Source organism: Gracilinanus agilis, chromosome 1 (genome assembly GCF_016433145.1).
Source record: "Gracilinanus agilis isolate LMUSP501 chromosome 1, AgileGrace, whole genome shotgun sequence".
Lineage (NCBI taxonomy): Eukaryota > Metazoa > Chordata > Mammalia > Didelphimorphia > Didelphidae > Gracilinanus > Gracilinanus agilis.
Genome location: NC_058130.1, coordinates 547,353,753 through 547,377,127, shown reverse-complemented (window position 1 = coordinate 547,377,127; position 23,375 = coordinate 547,353,753). Strand labels below are relative to the sequence as shown.

The window sequence follows — 23,375 nt, the reverse complement described above, 5'->3', positions numbered from 1 at the left end:
AAAGCATCTCAATTCTACTGAGTTTATTCTCTTTAATTATTTCCTATTCACAAAGATAGATAGATAGATAGATAGATAGATAGATAGATAGATAGATAGATGGATGGATAGCTTGTCTGTACATATCTGTTTGCCTATCTTCTCCCAAACTTAGATCAGAAACCCCTTAAGGGCAGAAAATGTTTTAGCTTTTCTTTGGTATAATCAACAAAGACTTAGCACAATGCCTGTCCCAAAGCAGGTACTTAATATTTATTGATTGATGAGATTCATTTGATATTAGCTTTCCCCCAAGACTGAGGTTCCCTCACTCCTCATCTCTGCCCCTAGCTTTGCTGGCTTTCTTCAAATCTTAACTAAAGTCCACCTTGTACAAAAGACTTTCTCAGTCCTTGATTTCAATGTTTTCCTTCTAAGATTTCCTCCTATATCTAACTTCTTTGTACATAGGGGTTGACATGTTTCCCCCATTAGACTCAGATCCTGTAGAAGAGGAACTAGTTTTTGCCTTTCCTTAGGGCTCAGCAAACTGAGCATACAGTAGGCATTTAAGAAAAGCTGATTGATTAAATGGCTGATTTCTCTGTAATATATCAACCACTGCTACCTTTTATGATTCTTCTTTGTTTTCTTTTCCTTCCATCTCTCATATTCCTCCTACCTGAAACATACTATTCTAAGAAGAATTGGATATATTCCTTGCTTCCTATTACCATTTCCAGATGCTTGTTCTACCACTATCACCTCTACTAAAATATTTTCCCTAACTGATCTTCTTGCCCCATATCCCTACTATTTCTAATCCATCCTTCAAGATTGCCAAAATAATCATCCAATGGCAAAAGTCTGACGATATCACTTCTGGATCAAAAAACATGACTTCTCATTAATGCCTCTAAGATGAAATTCAAACTCCTCAGACTTCTACTTATTGCCTTCTACAATCTGGCTCTAATCTTTCAGTCTTATTTTAATATTACTCCTATTTATATAAACTACTTTTTCAGCTTAAGTGGATTATATGCTTGTTGGAAGCAAAGAGAGAAATATGGTCTGTTAGCATAATCTCTGGACCACATCAGGACCAGCGTAGTTTGCAAAGTCTCTACGCTGATTTCTGTGACCTGAAAATCAGGTCCCAGAACGGATGGTCTATCCAAAAAACCTTTGACCCCTTCTCTATGGCTCCTCTTTTGAAAACATATTAATTTAGTTTTTAGGATAGCTTCAAGTTTTATAAAAAACCTAAATTTCTGTAACCTTGGCATGTCTATGCAGCTGTGAAACTTCTTTGTCCTTTGCGTGAAAAGGGTTTTTTTTTTTTTAATATTGTATACATCTCACGCTCATTGCCAGTCAGAGGAGCAGCCAGCCAAGAGCTGATAGTCTCCAGCTTCATTCTTTTTCTCACCTAAACCGTCCACTTATCAGATTCCTGGAGCTGTCGGGTAGTTTTCAACATATGCTTTTCCCTGAGGAGCTCAAAACACCTAATCCTACCTCCATGTAGTCACACACTTCCCTTCTCCATGCCAATCTAAGTAATTAGAATGCAATACTTCCTTTCTCCATTCTCCATCTTTATTCTCCCTTCATTCAAGATGCCAGCTCCTTCATGAATCAAATCTACTGTTTTCTTTCTCCATAAACATTTACAAAGCATACTTGAATATCATTTTTGTCCTTGTTGGTACTTCATGGTAAACTTCTTTTTATAAATTCTATATTCTTCATTAAGAAATGAAGCATTTAAGCTCCTGGGAAGATAGGGATTTATTGTTTTTTTAAAACTTTGATAACATAAAAGTTTGTTCTTTTTTCAGACAGTTGAGAATGCCATAAGCCTTATTATCACATTTTGGGAATAAAGTCTTCCTAACTTATTAGGTGCTACATGACTTCTGAAGATTTTTTACTTTCCAGAAAAGCTCAATTCTAAAAATAACTGACTGTATTCTATATCAAATGATATATATTTTCCTATCAGATATTTTACATTTATTTTTTACTACAAACAGGAGCATGTATGCAATAAAAATAATATTTTCCCACTATTTTTTAAATGCAAATTTAAAAATATACAAACAATAGACAGGTCTACAGACCTTACAGTAAATGCACTCTCCAATGACACATGATCATCTTGGAATGAAACCTGGCAATATCTCATATCTTTCACAGATGTTGGTACTTGCACATCAGGTAGCAAACCCTGCAGCAAATGTTCCTTATTAATCTCAGGTGTCCAATTAACCTAGGAAAGAAAAATACAGATCAGAGCAAGGGTCGGCAACGTATGGCTCTTTCTGCAGGAGCCATAAAGTCAAGTTTTTTTTCAGGTGCTGTTACAGGAGCGCGCACTGTGAACACTGTATGGCTCTAACGAAATTACATTTTAAAAAATGTGGTGTTTATGGCTCTCACGGCCAAAAAGGTTGCTGACCCCTGGATCAGAGGATTATGTATGGAGACAGACACACGCATACAAAAAATTAACCAGAACTGTTATATTGCTGGGAATATCATAGTTTGCAGAATTCAGAAGGAGGAAACCTAGACATGTAGCATGGCGGAAATAACTAAATTTTCAGTCAGAAATACTATTAAACTATAAGATTCAGGAATTCCAGGAAACTTTTACCCTGCTTTGATTAAATTGTTCTCTCATGGTAGTGTACATAGAAATAAGTGAGTGGAGGTCCTGGTAAAAGTCAATAGATTTTGGTTTGAGGTTTGGACCAATGTTGAACTCGATAGTGGTTGACCACAGGCTGAAGCCCAGGTTGCTAGGCCCCACTTCTTGTGGAATGTTGGCAACACGATCTGACTGCTCTCTCAGGGTGTTATAAACAAAGAACTTGGTTTATTGTACAAAACAAAGGATGGGTAAGTGGACCAGGGAGATGGATGCCCTAGCTCTAATAAATCTTATCTCCTCCCCTCAGCCTAACCTGCAAAGGTCTCTTCGGTCCTAATAAATTGGGCTACTCTCACTATACTCTCTATCTACCTAAAATAATAATCTAGCTATCTAGTTCTGAATAGCTGGTCCACTTTTGAAACAGGAACACAGTATAGTTCGTCAGATAAGACGGCTAAAGGCCAAAAAGCTGGAGCCCAGATGGTCTGGCTCAGTTTAGGATAGGTAGATTGAGTCCTTGCAGCTCACACACAACAGATGATCAAGATGGGAACCAGGTCACAGGATCAGGATCACAGAAGGCTTCTTAATTTTTAGGAACCTCCAAGTTGAGTCAGTAACTTTAGCTTCTTCCTGTAGCTTGATACCAAAATGGCCACAGGAACACATGTTCTCCTCAGTGTCCAGAGATCAACGGAACCCCTTGGAATCAGAGTGTTCCTTCTTAAGCGGTCCTCCGATTCCAGAATGGGAGCCCATATAGTTCCATGCATATGCCAAGCTGCCTGCAAAGTATTTGCTTTGCCCAGACCCTCTGCAATTCTATCATTCCCTCTATTCTAATCTAATATTCCCCACTTTGTGGAGATCAAAACTCATTTTGGCAAAAGATAGTTTTGATATCTCTGCACCAATAACTTACACCTTGATTCCTTATTCCTTTATCAAAATTCTAACCCCAAAATAACGAACTACTCTTACTTAACTCCCCTATTCTAGGGATTTGAACAAAGGAAAGAAAGGGAAGGGAAGAGTTACAACAAGCTGTTACAAAGTTCCAATACAACACAACATTTGCAAACTCAAAACAAAATAAACAACATAATATAAACTACTAAGACTATAAAAATGCAATAAATCTCAACTGTTACACATCTCAATAACACTCTTCAAAACCAGTTTGCTTTGAGGTTCCTAAATCTGTGTTTTCCTGGGTACACCTTCATATGGTGTCTGCACCCTTCAACTCTGCCTTCTGATAATTATTTCCTGTAATCTAGGAGTATTTGGGTTGGGTACCATTTCTTATATACTCTGCATTGAGTACAAATCAGGGGCCTGCTGGGATGACAGACCACAATTGTGGTTATAACACTACTTTTGTACTGGTCTTTGATACTGGGAACACCTCTGGCTTCTGCTGGTTCCCATTTTGCCTCCATCATTTGAGTATCTATTATTCCTGTACTTATTTTGGCCAGAGATTTGGGATCTGAATTGACATTCCCTAAGGAAATGTCCTGGCCTGTTGCAAAAGAAGCACCTTGGAGGATTTGATCTCTGTTTTCTTGGAGCATATTCTCATCTAGGCTTATAAATTCTAAGGCAGTAATGGGCAACCTTTTGAGCTTGGTATGTCAAAATTCGCCAAAAGGCTGAGCATAACTCGGGTGGTGTGTCACTTTGAGAAAAAAAGCCATAATTTCATGATATTTATAGTTTAAATAACAAAAATGTGTAACATATATAACTATTTAATAAATCAAAATAGGTAAATTAAAATAGGTAGAATTATCATCTATAGTGCATAGAGTGTCTATACTACACTACAGCAAATGTTTCATCCTCGGCATGCAGCCTCATACTTCTCTGTATGTGGCCGTGTGTCATCGAAAATGGCTACATGTGTCAGTGCTGACATGAGTCATAGGTTTCCCATCACCATTCTAAGGGTTGCCATTGTTTTTACTTCATTAATCTCCTTTTCTTTTAATTTCCTGTCAGCCTCCTTAAGCTGACTCCTTCGTTCCCCCCTTCACTAGATCATTCCTCTCTTCAGTTTTTTCTCTGTCTGCATCAAAAACATATGATGCAGTTCTACAGAGCTCCTTTAACCCCATGCTCTCCCAGGTAGGACATTGGAGCCTTAAGTAGTTCTTACTGAGGCACAACTATTTTTCACAAACTGCTTCCTAATATGTATAAGATTTTGTTCACTCACTGAGTCCATGCCAAGCAAGTGTTCAACAACTTTGACAAGCAGATTCAGGAATGCTGCTGGGTTTCCCCCCACTTCCTTTCTAATTTTGCCTAATTTAGACCGCATATCCAGCCTCTTGACATGTATTTTCATTGCCTCAATCAATGACTGCCTTGCCTATCCTGGAAACCTAAAATTGTCCACAGAGTTTAATTCCAGTTGTTCTGTGAGTGAGGGCCATGAGGTCAAGTCTGGGTTTCTAACAGTCTCATCTATAAATTATTCCTTTTCTCTCTTAATAAATAATTCACTGATCAAAAGGTCTGAGTCCTCAAAGTTAGGAGCGTATAGTTTTACTGCCTTTTTAAACTCTTTTATTGCCCTGTGAAGTTCTTCAAAAAATCTGGGCATTTCCTTTTTCAAGGAGTCCAGATCTCCAGCAATAAAAGGTTTGTGGGTCCTGAAATGGACAATCCCTGTGTCTGTCTACAAATAGGTTACATCCCTCAATGGAAATAGGGATACAGCAGCATTGCCTTTTTATCTTGCTCTACTTGTGGTGTTGACTGGGCCTCACTAGTAATTTGTTTTTCTATGTTTTTTTTTGTTTTGCCTCAGTATCCCCATTTTTCTGTTTTAGGGTCTGTTGCATTTGCTCAACAGCATCCTTAAGAGTCATCACCAGAGCCCTTAAGTTTATTCTCCTTCTGTGCTAAACTGCCATTTGTTGTTAATTTCTGTAGGACGTTAATAATGGTGCGGTAGGTTTGATAAAAGGTGTACCCCCAAAAATATTGGAACATAGGATATCATTCTTGACAGAGTTATGGTCATTAACTTCATGTTTCCATACGAGTCAAGCAAAAAAATAATAATTTTCTGGTATTTCCAACAGAAACATATTACAGAATAGTGCTAGGCATTGATAAAATAATGCCAGCTCTTCCATAACTGTTATCAATAACGTTTCTCTGTGTTATAATAGTTTTGAAACTGGAGCAAACAAAAAAATTTTTCTGGTACTGGCCCTTTAAATATTTCAAACCTCAAAAGTATCCGGCTGCTTGATTAACAGGTGTTGTTACCAGACTAATTTCAATTGCTGAGAAAAAAATTTTTTTCCAAAATGGTCACCACCTACTGTCTTTCAGGCTTCAGTAGGCCCAAACACCACCAACCTCAGAAAATGGTCTTTTTCACTAGATTCTTTTCTGTTTATGGCTCACCAAATGAAATAAGTATTTGCATTGTCCAGACCCTCTGCTAATCTAGCATTCCTTCTATTCTAATCTAATAGCATATAATAGATATTTAACAAACATTTGTTTTATTTAAAGGCAATTCTAAATATATCACCTTAAGTTAGTAAACTTCAAATGAAAAATAGGTATTATAAAAATGAACTACCAACTTTGGAAGACTATTGCAAAGAATACAAATGATATAATTTGTATGAAGTATTAAGTAGCAAGGAACTGAAAAAGTAAATGCCTGTTGATTAGGGAAGTGTTATACTAATTACAGAACTTCAATATAATGAATTATTACAGTAATAAGAAGTAAGAAAATGAATATGAAGAATAAGGAAAAACATGGTAAGTTTGAAGTAAGCTGATACAAAGTGAAGTAAGCAGGAACCAGGAAAACAATATACACCATGACTATAACAACATAAATGGAAAGAACCACAACAATCTAAGGCTGATTATGAAATTATGATTAAACTTGACCCAAAAACGAGATAAAAAAATTCCTTGTTTCTTTGTAGAAGAAAATACTATGGTTATGAACACTGCCATTACTGACAAATTAATTTGGTGTGTTACTTATTTTGTTGAACTATTTTTTTCTCCTTTAAAAAAAAAGTCATCACTACAAGATTATAAGATGGGAAAGCAAGAAAAATATACTTGGAAATGAAGATGTTTAAAAAAAATTTTATAAGATAGAAAATAAAAAGTACTCTTTAACAGATTAGGAATGGTGAACAGTTAACACCAAGCTATTCTTTACTATATTCTGGAAAAGCATTTTCTTCACTATTATTTTTCAACATTCCCATCAAATACTAACACAATCTATGAAACATCTTCTAGAGATGCTGGTTTATATTCTGTATTAACTACAAGTTGTCTACATACTTCTTGTACATTGGCTACATAGGAAAAAAAAAAGAGATGACTAAATGACCACTTAAGAAGAAAAAATTCAACTGTGTTTAGAAAGCTGGTTTAAGAAATAGGTATCTTAGCTCAAATGTGCACAAAAATGTTTATACGGACAAAAACATGAGTAATAGATGACTAGGAATACTTAGGTTACAACTGTCAAACATAAACATCATTTATAGCTGAAAAAACTTGAAAATAGGTTCTGGATAATATTTAGGAAAAGGGCAGCATGAAATTGATCTCTATAATTTTACATTATCCAGAAAAACTATAGGATCACACTAATAATCATTAAGGATACATTTTAAAATAAATCAAATTTCTTGAAGCCACTTCTCATAAATCATTTGTCAGTCCCTTTTCTTTCAACTTCTAACAAGTCACAGGTGCAAAATATAAGAAACCCATCTAACCACTCTTCTCTAGTAATAATAATTCTTTTGCTTTTCCTTTCTGTTTATTGTTTACTCATCTTAGTCTGGTTCTCCCTATTTTCTCTAGGCTGAAAGTATACTGGATATTTATAAGGCCTGAGAAATCACTACTGATTAGCATGGAACAAGTTTCTTAGGTACTATATGGTTCTCTCCTTCAACTCATTCTATCCAACCCCAATCCTAGGAATACACTGTACTGATGCTGAACTCATGTGTGAAAACCAAATCATTTTTAATCAGCTATACCAAAGCTCAGATGACCACCAGCTACCATGTCCCATGTACTACTACAACCAGCAACAACATTACTATAGGAAATATAGAAACTGAGGCGGCAAAATACAAACAAATACAATTTTTTAAAGTATCAATTACAACTTAACTAAGTATTTTTGACAAAATTACAAAAGCAAATAGCCCAATGATAAAATTGGGCAATAACCTTTTCCTAAAATTTATATCTTAAGCTACTGCATTTGAAATGGAATTGTTTTTGATACCAATTTTGTTCCTAATAAGATAGTATTATCATTGGTTTTAAAGAGAATCCAAAGTTAAGTGTTTACAGTAAATTAACTTCTGAGGGAGAACTGTATCCTGAGACTTACCTTAATTTTTTCAGCTAAAGCAGATGTTATAATAATTTCTCTTTCTCCTTCATCATACATCTGAAAGATGAGATTATGCATGACATCTCCAGCTATCCAGTTAATTTCATCCTGGTGTTTGATCTGAATTGCTTTTTGGCCTTCTACACTGAATATCTGCAGTTTTGCAACATGGCTACTGGGGAGCAATCTAATAGTCTTCTCTACAGCTGGAACATCTTTACAGCTCTAGAAGGAAAAAATAATTGAAAAACAAAACTGATTATTACTATGATAAATAATATTTTTTAAGAATTAACGGCTCGTCATTTTATGAAAGAAGTTTTCCTGCTAATTTTTATATTTTCAATATTTTATACTGTCATCTTACATTGCCATGTTGCATACTTACTAAATGGAATCAAAGTTTTTCAAAAGACAACCTTTTCTAAACTAAGATATCAGAATCCTTTATGTTTCATTAAAAATAGTTGAGTAGTACCACCTAAGCATTTTTGATAAGCATAAACACCCTGCTTTCAATCAGGAAAACAATATATACACAATGACTACAATGATATAAATGGAAAGGAGAAAAACAAAGCAACTGCTATAAAATTATAAGTCCCCAAAAAAGAGATATGAGAAAGTGCTTCCTTTTCCTTTTGGCAGAGATAGAGGACTAGGAAGACTACAAAAGTGGTTTAAAAAAAATTTATGTTGGTTGGTTTGATGAAGGTTTGAACTAGGGTGGTGGCTCTGTCAGGAAGAAGGGGATATAAAAAGAATGTTATAGAAGAATAAACAAAAAATCTGGCAACTGAAGAGTTGAAGATATTAGGGTTTTAAGAACCTAGTGTAGAAGCATATTAAAGATTTCCTTTTTAGTTTCCCTAGTAACCAAAATTAAGAAATTATATTTCTCAAATTCCAGAGTTTTCCTTTTAGGAAAATAGAAGAGAAGCTAAGATCTTTCTTAAGGAAACTGATTAAAGAATAGCCAAATCTAACATTTATGTAAATAAAATATTATCCACCTCTAGATAAAGAACTGATCAAGTCAGAATATAGATTAAAACACTGATATTTTTAAAGTTTATTTTTCTTTGGGCCTTAAAAGGTCTGTATATTTTCTCTCGCAACAAGGATAAATTGAAAATGTTTTGCACGACTGCAACATATAAATGTATAATCTATATCAAATTGCCTGCTATCACAAGGAGGGGATAGGGAATAGAGGAAAGGAAAGAATTTACAAACCAAAAAATTTTAAAAACATATGCTAAAAATGTTTTTACATGTAATTAGAAAAAAATAAATGTTAAAAAAAATTTTTAAGATGATGAGAATTTATAGGACTCTGTACCCAATACTAATAGTGAGTCTAAATTGCTACACAATGATTTAAATGATCAACATTTACCTACTGACTCCAAATGGAAAAAGGAAAGCAAGGGGGAGAAAGTGGACATAAATGGGAAAATCAAACATAAGACATTTCCTTAAAATGGTTCAAATTATAATAGCTACTCTTCTTTTAGTGCAACAGTTCCTCTCTAGAGAAAAGTACACAAATAGGTATACATGGCAGGACAATAAAATGTCTTTCTTTTATGCAGAAAAATACAAACCAATTAATAACAATAACAACTTACTGGTATTTCAATCCTTGCTTTAAGTATGTGGTCTTTCTTTATATTCTGTACATGAAATGGAGGTCCAGTTAAAATACTAGTTCCAGCATTACTACAATCCACACTGTAGACAGGAAGATTTGGAGCACCTAAAAACTATGTGGAATAAACAAAATAATTTCAGAATACAGATCAAAATTAAATAATTAGTTATTAAATTCTAATAAAGTTTCTGAAGTGAAAAATAATCCAAAATAGGTTATCTATAAAATTTATCAATTCATTCCTAAAACTGGCAAGCAAATTTAAAATGCTGGTTAGTTAGAACATTTCAAAATGAAAGCAAATTTTTAATAAATATATTTAAAATTTTAATTTGACAGTTCTTTTTTCATTTTATCCTATATCTATCTCTTCTCTTCCCCACCCTCAACCTTTATGTAATTTATAACTGGAGGAACTATCATGAAATTATAAGCACAAAAATATCTTCCATAAACATTCATTTCCTTCAAAGAACTATGTAGAACTGGTAAGAATCTAAATGGACCTATGGATTTTATTTGTAAACCCTTATTTTCCATTTTAGAATCAATACTGTATCTGTTCTAAGTCAGAAGAGTGTTAAGGGCTAGGCAATGGTGGTTAAGTGACTTGCCCAGGGTCACACAGCTAGGAAGTGTCTGAGGCCAGAACATCCCATCTCTTGGCCTGGCTCCCAATCCACTGAGCCACCTTGCTGCCCCAAAATTATCAAGTGTTTAAAGCACAATCTCTAAGGATATCCTAGTGGTATGATCATTATTTTGTATTATCAGTAAAATCTAGTACTCTTTCCATAGTTTGTAAACTAATTGCTAAAGATTCAGGAAAACAGCAATGTATCACTGTGAAAGACAGGTAATCAACTTTATAAAATATATGATCATTGTTGTTTAGAAATAGAAAAACAAAAACTCAAGTTTAACATATAATTTACCTTACAATGAACAATCAATTTGGGCTGTGCTGTGATATTTCCTGATTCATCTAAAACTTCCACCTGAAATGGGAAAGCTGTCCCATTTTCAATGACTAGAAAATCAGAATCTGGCTTCACTTTCAACTGACGAGGAGGCCCTATAAGAAAAACAATAGAAGAGAATCAATTTGCAATTTCAAATATGAAGCTATTAATTTACATGTTGAAAGTACCTATTTTCATGAGATTTTAAAAAATAATTCAAATACCAAGAAAAAATATCAAGTTTTATCATTTCTACATAAATTTGACAAATAACACATACTGTACATATATTCCCTGCATTAACATATACTCTTTATAGGATGAGATTTGTACTTATCTGCAATTTCATTTTTAGTTTATAATTTTCTTAAGAAATATTGGGGGAGGCGGGGAGTGTCTAGGTGGCTCAGTGGTTCAGTCAGACCTAGAGACAGGAGGTCTTGGCTTCAAATCTGGCCTCAGACATTACCCAACTATGTGACCATGGGCGAATCATTAATCCTCATCACCTAGCTCTTACTGCCTTAGAATCACAGTACTGATTCTAAGATGAGAGGAAAGGTTGTTTGTTCTTGTTTTGTTTTGGTTTTTTTAAGAAAATAAATATTATAGGGAATAGAGCCTAGATCAGTGATTAACTGAGTATGAGAAATGGTCATGTGAAGAAACTACCTATGCTACTGCAAGGTGGTACCTTCTCTGTATATTATAATTATTGCAGTTATTGCAGGCTGGAATGTTGTGAGAGGGGTCTCAAATAAGAGACAGTGGTGAAAAAATAATGAAGAGTTAAAAAGAGACACAATGCCAGCAAGCTTTTAACAGTCCTGATTTATTCTATCATGTTTCTCCTCCATCGGCGGCTTCTCTTTCTACCGGCTTCTCTCTGGCAGAGCCAGAAGCAATCTATATACCTTATTCAACTGTGAGAACTGAGCTAGCCCACTGTGGGAATCGTCAACAAAGTCAACAAAGATAATTTTGACTAGAAACCGTTTTCCTACTCGCTGAACATCTGGAGGAAGGGAAATTTCCCTTGCCGCAGTATCTCTTTTCCAAGGTTGTTTCTTTCTCAAGGCTGTGCCCTTTTTCTGACTCCTTCAAAGATGTCGGGAATGGGGGTTGGGGGGAAGATGGGGAGGATTTAACCCCTTGGTTCCTCACATATAATCTTTAATAGTTATCTAGAATACTAAGAAGTTAAGTGGCTTACGCAAAGTCACAAAGCCAAGATATGTCAGAAGCAGAACCTGAACCCAGTTCTTACTGGCTCTAGGACTGACATTCTATCCACTATGCTAAGCTGTATTAACACTAAATAACATATTAACTAATTCCAGAAAAATTCAAATTCAAAACTGCATAGTAACACCAAGCAACCATTTAAATATAAAAAAAGAAAAGAAAGAGTCCCAGTGGAAATCAATTGTTTTTACTTTAGAAGTTTTTCTCATAAAACCTAAAAAATATCCCCAAGAAAAGAAATTTCAGTTCACTACTTGTCATTATTTTATTTAGCTGAGCAATAAAATTTGCAAGAAATTAGTATCAGATATATAGACATAATGATATATAACTATCTCTTTCCAAAATATGCCTCTACCTATAAGTTCTCTAGAAACATACCACATTTAAATTCTTCTTTTAATAGGCTGAAGCTTCAAAATGATTAAATACTTCTGAATTGTTTATGCCAAATGCCAATCATTTTTAGTTAACATCTATAAACAACTCAGTATAAACACCAAAACAATTTCTAACATGACTAATTTGACAAGTTATCAAGATGGCAAAGTACAAAAGACACCATATTAATCCATTAGTTGCCATTTTTCTTGAGACACAGTATCATAAATCTGAAGGATATGAGAAGCCATTTAATAAAATTCTCTAATTTTAGAGATGACAATACTACACGTGGGACATGGAAGTTAAGTAGCATGCCCAAGATCACAAAAGCAGTAGGTATAAGAAGAAAAGCCTATGACTGGATAGAGCTCTTTCCACTCTAAACCAAGAAAGATCTCACATAAGAATGTGACTGTTTTAGGTTAAAGTATGAAAAGTTTATTTTACAATAGTTTCAAAAGAGAAGAAATTAGGAAATCAAGAAACTTTAGCCTACAACTTTATACTTGAACTAGTCTACTTTTCCATCACAGAATCTAAAAGACTGAAAGAATATCAGAGGTTATCTACTCCCACCTGTATCTGAAACAAGAATCCCCTCCACACTAAAGAAGCAGTCATCCAGTCTCAGGCTATAGGCTAAAGACCTCATTGTTAATCAGTATTACCTTTCCCATTAAAAGTTTATAAACAAAAAGACTTCCAACTCCTCTTATTCACAGTTCATTTCTATCATAAGTATATTCTTTTGCATTATATTTATCCCCAGAAATTGACTAAGAATGGGAAGCATTTCCCAATATTATTATTTGACCTTCCCAGAAAAAATGCTATTAAAAAGTTAAATGTACGTTTAAACATTTATAACCATACTAATAGAAATATTTCTTAAAAGTAGTATTTACCAGGGAGTAATCTAATTTTCAAAATCTGGGATTCTTCTTTTAAACCTGGTAGAATAACCTTCAGACTAAAGTTCTGTTGAAAAAGAATATTTAATAAATTAAACATCAAATACACAATTACGTGAATAATATTGTCTCCAAAGCAATCTAAATTAGATGAAATTTTAATGATGTTTAAAATTAATTACAACAGAAAGTGAATATAGTAATTTGATATTTACCCAGACTGGTGGTGTACATTGTTATATGAAACATGCAGAGTAAAGCTGATTCAAATTATTTAAGAACCAAAATTAATACAGAAATTATCAGGTAAGTAAAAAACACAAGTAACTAAAGGAGATCAAAATATTGCCACCTTCACTTGTTACTTGTTACATATCTATATGATTTTCCTAATTAAAAAGCCTGGAAAACTTAAAGAGTATGTGGGTTAATAGCATATTAACTCTAGTAATAAATTAATTAGCATGCTAGCCTAGGTTGGGAAAAGGGACTACTGGGCCTTTGATTTCAATAGTAGAGCAAATGTCCAGGGTGAAAACTACTTTAACCTTCTTCAATAAACTTAAGAGTTGCCTGGGTCACTGAGAGATTAAGTGCCTTAACCCAAGTTTACACAGTATGTGTCAGCATGAATATTACAAAGTGCTTTGAACATTACATAAAGTTCCAGATTTCCTTCCTAGAAATTTTTAATCTAGGGAGACTTAAATAATCTCAATTTATTTACATTCAAATATATACTGGAAAGAAAGTTATATGCTATAATGAAAGTATTTTATAAAATAAATACCAAAGGTAATTTAAACAATTATAGATTGGGGCTGGAAAGGACTTTCAAGATCATCTAATCCAACTCCTCATTTTACAATGAAAGCAACACAAGTTTAGAAAGGCAAAATACAAAAAGTATGCAGTAAAAGATACAAACTATTTGGTTTATAAAAAATTTAAATTTCAGAGTTGTTAATCTCTAAAAGGCCACTTTAAAAATCACCTGCAATTAGCATTTCCTTAGTTAATTTCTTCTCTTGAACTTTCCTGTATTATCTTCTCCAATACTATATGTACTGATATATAGATGCTTTTTAGAAATTCTGAACATGATTTTTTAAAAGTATCTCTTTTTACTCATCTGTATTCTTGCCCTCCTATCTCAACCTATCCCCAACTGAAAAGACAAGAAAAGCAAAACCCACTGTAAACCTGTAGTCAATCAAAACAAATTTCCACAATAGCCATGTCAAAAAACAGCCTCATTCCTCATTCTGAGTCCTTCACCCCATGCTGATTATATTACATGAAATAATTTCCTGATAACTTTTTTTTCCCTTTACTTCCTCCTACCCCCACCCCAGAATATTCCTCTTCCTCTCTATTTTCATTCTTTTCTTTTCATCAAAATCTAACAACCATTCCTGGGACCTTTTTAATAGATGCTCTGTGAACTCTGACAATGACAGGGTTCAGAGAGGAAAGATTTATCATTTCCCCATATCTGAGCATAAGTAGGTTACCCATGTTTAGTCCTTTATCACATTTCATTCAGTTTATCCTTTTTTATTTTTTTTTAACCCTTACTTTCCACCTTAGAATCAATACTATGTGTTAAGGGTTAGGCAATGGGGGTTAAGTGACTTGCCCAGGGTCACACAGCTAGGAAGTGTCTGTGGCCAGATTTGAACCAAGGACCTCCCATCTCTGAGTATGGCTCTCAATCTACTGAGGCACCCAGCTCACCCAGCTGCCCCCTATATTTACCTTTTTATGTTGCTCTTTACTCCTCCCCTCACAAGAGATCATCATCCCGCCATCTAAAGGCTTTAGATCCTTCAGTGTCTTTCAAGTCCTGACTAAAATCCCATCTTCTACAAGAAATCTCTCCCAATCCATGGAATCCCTCTTTTCATTATTTCCTATATATCCTTTATGTAGCTTGATTGTACATATTTGTATAGATTTGCTTGTTGTCTCCCGTCATGACTATAAACTCCTTTAGGTTAGGGACTGTTTTTTGCCTTTTTGAATTCTGAAAACTTAGCATGGTGAAAAGGGCACAGAGGAGGTATTTAATGTTTATTAACTATTATTGACTGGTCTTTTCATTAGGAATGCTGAAAGTCTTCTTTTTATTAAAAATCCATTTTTCCTCTATAGGGTTATATTAAGTTTTGCTGGCTAAGACATTCTTGGTTTGAAATTCCTATCATTTGTCTTCTGGAACATCATAACCAATTTCTCTATCCTTTTATACTGGTGGCTGCTAAATCATGTGTGATTCTGACTATGACTCCTTGGTATATAATTTCTTTCTGGCTGCAGGCAGTGTTTTTCTTTGACCTAGAAACTTGGATTTTAGCTGTGATATTTTCAAGGAATTTTCATTTTGAGTTTTTTTTTTTCAGGGAATGAACAAAGAAGTCTTTTTGTTTTCGCTTTTCTCTCTGGTTTTAGGAAATCAGGCAGTTTTCTTTTTAAATTTCATGAAATATGATGCTGAGACTTTTTCTTGGTCATAGCATTCAGATGTCCAATGATTTTTCATCTTTTCTTTTATCTGTTTTTTGGGTAACTGCCTTTCCCACAAGAGCCCTTCTTTTTAAAAATCCTTTTGATTTTGTTTTAATATTTCTTGTTGCCTCATGAAGTCACTGGCTTCTAGTGGATCCATTCCAATATTCAGGGAGTTTGTTCCTTGGGCAAGGTTTAATAATATACCTTTTCTACTTTTTTCTTCCATGGCTCTCATTTTTCCTCCAATTTTTCCCTTGAGCACTCTTATTTCACTAATAAGAGTTTTTAAAAAATTTTTTAACTCTTTCTATTTCATCCATGAATTCTAGTTGAATTTGGGCTCAAGCTCTGTTTTTCTCTGAGGTTCTATTTAAAAAGGTTTTAGTTATTTTTTTCTTCTGAGTTTAATATTTTGAGCATCACTTCCATCAATAACATCTTTTTTATGATGGCACTGTTCCTTATTCTTCCACCCATTTTCTGAATTCAGACTTGATATTAAAATTATGATATTTGTACTTCTGCAAGGAAGATCTGGGCTGATTTTGTTGCTGCTTTCTTAGCATATGAAATATGAGTGTTATTCAGGAACAGGCTAGACATTTTCAAGCTTTCAGCACTCCTAAAGTGGACTGAACAAGAGAAGAATCCAATTTGCTGCCTACTGGTCTGAACTTTGCCAAGTTCCTGGCCTAAGTTTGTATGTGGACAAGAGCAGACAACTTCTGCACTCAGCCCTTATCAGTCAATTAGAAAGCTTTGTTGGTTCAGAGCAGCCTGAATTGTTTCTCCTTTGGACTGTGATTACTGCTCTGGTTATTTCTCTGAAGATGGGCTAGAGATGCTGGACCCTGCTCTGCACCTAGAGCTTTAACCACTGGCTTCTGAACTACAAATACTATTACCTTGAGCAACTTCTCTTTTCACTCTACCCTAAATCTGTGACCTGGAAGTATGTAGTAGATAACAAAGCTGACAATTGGAACCTGTCCCAGTTGCAGAAACTGGCATGGGTCTTAAAGAGAGTCTTGGTCAGGATTTTGGGGCTCTTTGTGCACTGGTGCACAGCCTCTCTCTCTTGGGAGTGCTGAAGGTGTGGTATTCTCCTATTACTGTTTGGTGAACCTATGGCCTGTGTGCCAGACTCCCTTCCCCTTCTCCACACATGCCTAAGGACATTTCTCTCATCACAGGTCCCTCTGCCCAGCAGCCCAATGGGAACACTTCCTCCCTCCCCTGCCTGGGGAAAGGCGGGAGCTCACATGCAATGTGAGAATTGCAGTTTGGGCAATCAGTGTGTAAAAAGTTTGCTACCACTGTTTGCAACACTTTCCTATCTGTCTTGCTATTTGGGGCTGGAAAAAACATGATGCATTATGACATTTTTCTAGATTTTTCCATCAGGATTTAGTCCAATATCTTTTCTAAGTCCATCTGGAGGGATTTTTGAAAGTTAGCTAAACTTATTATGTGACTAAATCTGTAATTTGTCCGAACAGAAAAAGTCAGGCTTTCTTACCCCTCCAAATAGTTCATTCAAGAGAATGAAAAGAACTCAATGTAAGAGTATATAATAATTAGGGAGGAAGTTGTAAACAAACTTGTTAACGGTTACTGTTTACAATGCTAAGAGAAAAAAAGGGTTAGAAAAGCAGCTAAAATCAACATGAGGAGGAAAACAATGGAAGGAATTTATGATTCATTAATTCATTTATTTTTCTACTGCAACATTATTCATGTTAAATAAGAACATATTTCATAGCTAACAACCTAGATTCAATAGGCATCATGTTTTCTTCCTAGGTGCTAAGAAATTGAAGACATGAAAATGACAACTGTTCAAGTATCAAACATTATACCTATTATAAGAACAAATATTAATCTAGTAAGAAAAATAAGAATTTTACCCTCACATTATATAAAGCAATAAATTTACACATATATATGAAAAAAAACAAAACATTAAAATACATGGCTTACCTTGCCTTGGTAAGAATTTACATGGCCCTTAGCAGTAACACCCCTAATTACACAATTTGGCCCTTTGCTGATGTCTTCATATTGTAAGGACAAGCCACTGTTAAAAAAAATTAGACATTTTTATTCTTCTCACATATCTACAATAACATTATGTTTTAAGTATTCATAAGTGTTATATTATGGATCACAAAATCACATTCAATATACAATCCCTGGGCAATATTCCTAACCAGTGACAGAATTAATCATTTCTCCAACTGGTCAATTAGTGACATTAGCAGAATATACTTGTATTTCAATCTGTAAATTTTGATTTGCCATGACTAGCTATAAAAAAACCAACAAATATATACTTGGCCTATATACCTGCACTGTCACAAAAAAAAAAATACTGTAAAAAACAAAAAGTTATAGTGCAGAATTGCACATATGCAAGATTTTATTATGTAGGTGGGAAAATATAAACATTTTTAAACTATCAAACAAATAATGCAAGGCAACAGATAAAAGTTAGGTACAGGTCAGGGAGCCTAGGGAAAATGGGACAACTATCATTGGGAAGTATGCCAAAGTGTATAAATGTGATGGAAAGTCTGGGTTCTCTTCAACAAAGGTAGGGGATAAGAGAATCACTATCCATTCAGAAGGGAAAAGAGAGAAGGAAATTTGGCAGTGGGATCTGGTTAGGCTTAGCATCCACATTTGGCGTTAGTCCTAATTAAACTATTGGACTTTATTTGAAATATCTATTTAACAGAGGGATGACAGTAGTTTAAGTAAGACACTATGGACCAGAAGACGAAATATTCTCTACTTAAACAAAAGTGAATGGATATAGGCAGCTGGGTGGTTCAGTGGATAGAGAGCCAGGTCTGGGGATGGGAGGTCCTGGGTTTAAATCTGCTCAGACATTTCCTAGCTGTGCAACTCTGAGCAAGTCACTTAACCCCTCCCCCATTGCCTAGCCCCTACCACTTTTCTGCCTTGGAACTTCCTATGGATTCTAAGACAGAAAGTAAGGGTTTTTTTTAAAAAATCGTGAATGGATAATAGATACTAAATAGATACTATTTTAAACTTTTCTATTACTTCTTAAAAGTTAGTACAAGAATAGAGGAAGTACAGAATAAATGTAATGAAAGAAAAAAGGAAAGCTTATTTTCTGAAATTACCTTGCTTCAAGAACTGGCTTAATTTCAGTTACCAGTTGAGTAGTATGACCAAATTCATCCTGCAACTCCAGGGGAATACTGAATGGAACTCCAACACGAAATGGAGGATCCAGGAGGCCCACTGAAAATTTCTCTGGTTTACCCTCTGTCATAGAAAAACAATGAGGTGAAAATTAACTTTAATGAGTATTTTCATTGACAATATAAAAGTAGTAAAACAATTTTGACATTATAGCTAATATGCAAATTCATTTAAAAAGTGTCACTAAACTTAAGAAAAATTGGATAGGTTTTTTTAAATCCATAAGGTGTTTAATACATTGACTTTCTACAAATATAGCTGAGAATAAAAAATAATTTTCATAAAATATACAATGTTGAACAATGTAGCTGAGCTAGACTGTGCTAGTCAGATAGCTGAAATAATTATGGCAAATATTAATGAATAAAACTATTCAAAAGATACTTAGTTTTTGCTTTTACTTAATTTGGTGAGAGAGAATAAACTCCCACACATACTAATGACTCCTAAATTACAAAAAACACAGTTAATCCTTATGTACTCTCGGGATTTTATTAATAACTTCATTTTCACTTACATGTTTACAACAATGTATATTCATGACTATGCACACAGTTGTTTGTCCTTTGTTAGAAAAAATAAGAGGAACAAGTTTGTGGAGCAGCTGGTCTTGTTCACTCTGCCACTGTAAAGAGTTCCCAAAGGATTTGTTGCATATTTTCATTGTTTGCCTTTAAAACTCACATTTTATGTTGTAATTCTGCCCCCAAAGCACAGGACAAAACCTTTTGAGCTCTAAGGTGATGTCAAGACCTTACCAGTCTTGATATCTTGTAATTGCACCAACTACAGTGCCGGCAACCTTAGTTTTCAGAAGGTGACCAAGATAGAGAGGTTTTTAGTAGTATAGTGTACAGTACAGTGACATCACTTTGCCATCTGACAGTGGAAGGTAAGATTCTGGTAAGAAAATGTTAGTTTTAAGAACTGTATTTGTTGTATAGTATTTGTGGTACTATAGATTTCATGTGTTATGAAACATGAATACTGCCTGAAATAATTTTTTTTTCATTGAGACATTAGCACAAAAGGTCACAACATGAGGGAATAGCAAGAAAATTTTTTTTGCATATCACCAGTTTTATTTTGTGAACTGCATTTTATGAATTATTTCATACATAGTTACTGCATGATAAATCAGAATCAATGTTTTGTTGTAAAGCATTATATGCAGAAAAGTGTATTTTCAGCATTTCTAGAAAAGATGAAAGGTCTCAAGATCTTAACCAATATTTCCCATAAGTTCAACACTTATGTTTTTGAGTTCTAGGCCATTTTCAATGAGTGTTACCACCATGAAAACTGAAGATTGAATGTATTTGTAATTGCTACTGCAGTTAATAACAGTCTAACCTTAACCATGAACTTTACTGATTCAACAACTAGTGACTCAAGAACTTAACTCTTCTATGAAGATTAAGAAAGTGATTGGGACCTGTCTGAAATGAAAATTATAGAAGAGTCCTAAATAAATAAAAAGTGACATACCCAATATGATGGTTGTCTTCCAACTCTGTTTATTCATTTTTATTTGTTTATTCATTTTTACTCAATTATTCACTTATTCATAGTCTCTCCATACCTTAGAAGACAGTCTTTCTCCTATTTTTATTTTAAAATGGTATTACAATAAGCTATAAGCTACAAAAATTCAAAAAATTTCAAAGCTTTACTTACCTTTCACAGAAAATTTAAATGTTTTTGATGGCAATGACCGGCCTGCATAAGTGTCTGCATTACTTTCATTTAATACGACTTGAAGTTTTAATGTGTAATTGCCAAGTTTTTGAATATTTTCTGGAAAGGAATTAAAAATTGAATTAAAATTAAAAATAAAAAAAATTATTGCTAACTAGTCACCAACAGATAGTTTCTTAACATTAAGGATAACTTACCCATTTTCTTGAACCAATAAGGCCATTTGCCCCCATGCTGACTGATATGTGAAATTATTTCTTTATTTCCACTTGAAGCTTAAATAATCATAAAGAAGCAAAAAAAATATAATTATAATCAGGAAATCAATAAAGGAGAGCTGGAACTATAAATTCTATATATCTTCAGTTATTCTACTTTTTTTTTTTAACAATTTGGAAAGGATCAGAAAATATTGCGAAAAGAAAGCAAATGGCGATAATGAACTTTTGAACATTTACTACAATTTCTTTAATAATAATGATGTTGCTTTCAGAGGCAGCTAGGTGGCTATAGAGACCAAAGCCCAGAAAAAGGAGGTCCTGGATTCAATCTGGCCTCAGACACATCGTAGATGTGAGACCTCGAGCAAATCACTTAACCCCAATTCCTTAGCCTTTACCATTCTTCTGCCTTGAAATTGATATTTGGTATTAGTTCCAAGACAGAAGATAAGGACTAAAAAAAACAATAATAACAATGATGCTTTAGCTTTTAACACTAATGAAATCATTATAACTCATTTTTAAAAAGCTATAGTATAGTATTTCTATCACCAAAAAAAAATTCCTATAAACAAGCCACCTTCAAAAATGTGTCATTTTGAACTTAATGTGTTTATCATATAAAATCCATTAAAAAAAATTTTTAGGATCAAGAAATGTAATTGTCATCATGCATAATATGAAAACAGAAAAAAAAGCCTTATTAGCAGATATGTTTAGAGACAAAGGAAATGGTAACCTAATTAAACATGACTTTTTCTCAAACTTACTGATCCACGGAACAAAGATATTTTTCTTTTTATTGGGGAATATTTTGATTTATTGTAAGCCTATTTTCTAGCAGATAATTCAACATTTTAAAGGAGAGAGGAGACTGAGAGGAAGAAAAGGCAATTAAGTACAAAATAAATAAGGGAAAAGAATAAACAACTAGTTCATTTACTTTCACAATAGTTTGTAAGTGAAAACCTCAGGGTGAAAAAACCAGGGAAAATATTAACTATGATTTCCCCTCATTTATCAAGTTTTCCATGCTCTAAATTAAGAGTCCACATGGTCTTCTTGTTCCATCTGAACCAAACTTCAAAAAGGATTCAAAGTAAGGCAGACATGTATGATATGCTTCCCAGTACTTTGATAAGCCTAAGTTCAGCCAATAGTTTATATTTAGTCAGAGGTCATATAATGAGACCTAGAGCAATAAAAACTCTAATTATATGAACCAGGATAATGGATCACTTTTGATAAAATTCTTATAAAGTTAAATCTAACAAAGTTTAGCTCCATGGAACCAAGAAATGTTAGAGAAGGGACCTAACAGATCTCAATTAATCCAATTCCTTCATTTCCTAGGTAAGGAAACAGATAATTTTCCTGAGGAAATAGCAAATTACAAGCAGTTGGTTTATGAGAAGTTATTTACAGATATTCAAAAACTAATGTATCTTGCCTCACCACTTGCATTTTTAAGTCCCCCCCCCCAAAAAAAAATTCTAAAATTCTCTGCACTTAGTTCAGGGCTGAATCCGAGTTGTATACGGAGTACAGGGAACAAGATGGACTTCTTAGATGAATTTCTCAGAAATACTACCCTTGGCCTTCTAATTTGAGGAAAGCCTTTAGGAGGAAATAAAGTCTTTTCTCAAGTCCTTTCAACTCCATTCTTAGGACATCTTTTCAGACATATTTGGTGATGAAATCTGTAGTCATGATAGTTGGGTCAGTGACATTTTTGTTTTATTTTCAGGGGTGGGGATGAGGCAAAAAGATGTATAGGCAGAGATATACAAAAGCTGAAACTTAGAAAATCAGAGGGCAAATACCATCTTATTCTGGCTCTGCTAAAGTGGGTCATTGGAGGGAATCAAGCATATCTTAGTCTAGTCCCATTCCTATGCCCTTACTTCAGGATGAGAGATTTTAGGTAATGGTATCTAAAAAAGGATTTTAGAGGTCAACTAAACCCAATCCCCCTCATTTTACATAGGAAAAAAACAAACTAAAAAACACTGAAGTAAATTGACTTCTGTTCAGGTCACATAGCTAAATAATAGTGAGATCAGGCTAGATCCTAAGACCTACTGACTCCTAGTCCATAATCTCATATAGTTCCCTTTGTAAACATATCTATAACCCTTCACTTTCATTTACTGACCCAAAGGCCAACCCCTTTTTTCTATTATGATTCTGCCTCATCACTAGAATCCATGATCCCAAACTCAGTACAACTCACCACCTCTCCTAGATCCAATGTAACTATTTGGTAAATACTTTATTAATTTATGAATTATTTATAGTGAAACAAACCACTACTGAGTAAACAACCCAAAGTCATCAAAGAAAGTAAAAGTACCTACCATGTTCAAAAATAGCACCTCAATTTGGAAAGGCAAAAAATTTTCATACACTTCAACTAAATAATCAACTTTTAGACACTTAAGTGTAAGGTATCATTAGCTAAGCACTGGTACAACAATGATGAGAACAGAGTTCAT

The 23,375-nt window shown here is 34.1% G+C and overlaps 1 protein-coding gene across 1 annotated transcript in view; it reads right to left on the bottom strand.

The window, feature by feature from the left end:
* SMCHD1 (structural maintenance of chromosomes flexible hinge domain containing 1) overlaps positions 1-23,375 on the bottom strand; it is a 175,424-nt gene that overhangs the window by 90,909 nt on the left and 61,140 nt on the right. Inside the window, exons 18-26 of the mRNA XM_044666720.1 lie at positions 20,857-20,934; positions 20,639-20,758; positions 18,880-19,024; positions 17,708-17,804; positions 13,211-13,283; positions 10,650-10,789; positions 9,692-9,826; positions 8,058-8,285; positions 2,106-2,254 (exon numbers count right to left, since the gene is read on the bottom strand). Of these exons, the coding sequence (XP_044522655.1) occupies positions 2,106-2,254; positions 8,058-8,285; positions 9,692-9,826; positions 10,650-10,789; positions 13,211-13,283; positions 17,708-17,804; positions 18,880-19,024; positions 20,639-20,758; positions 20,857-20,934 (1,165 nt within the window). The remainder of the gene's footprint in view (positions 1-2,105; positions 2,255-8,057; positions 8,286-9,691; positions 9,827-10,649; positions 10,790-13,210; positions 13,284-17,707; positions 17,805-18,879; positions 19,025-20,638; positions 20,759-20,856; positions 20,935-23,375) is intronic.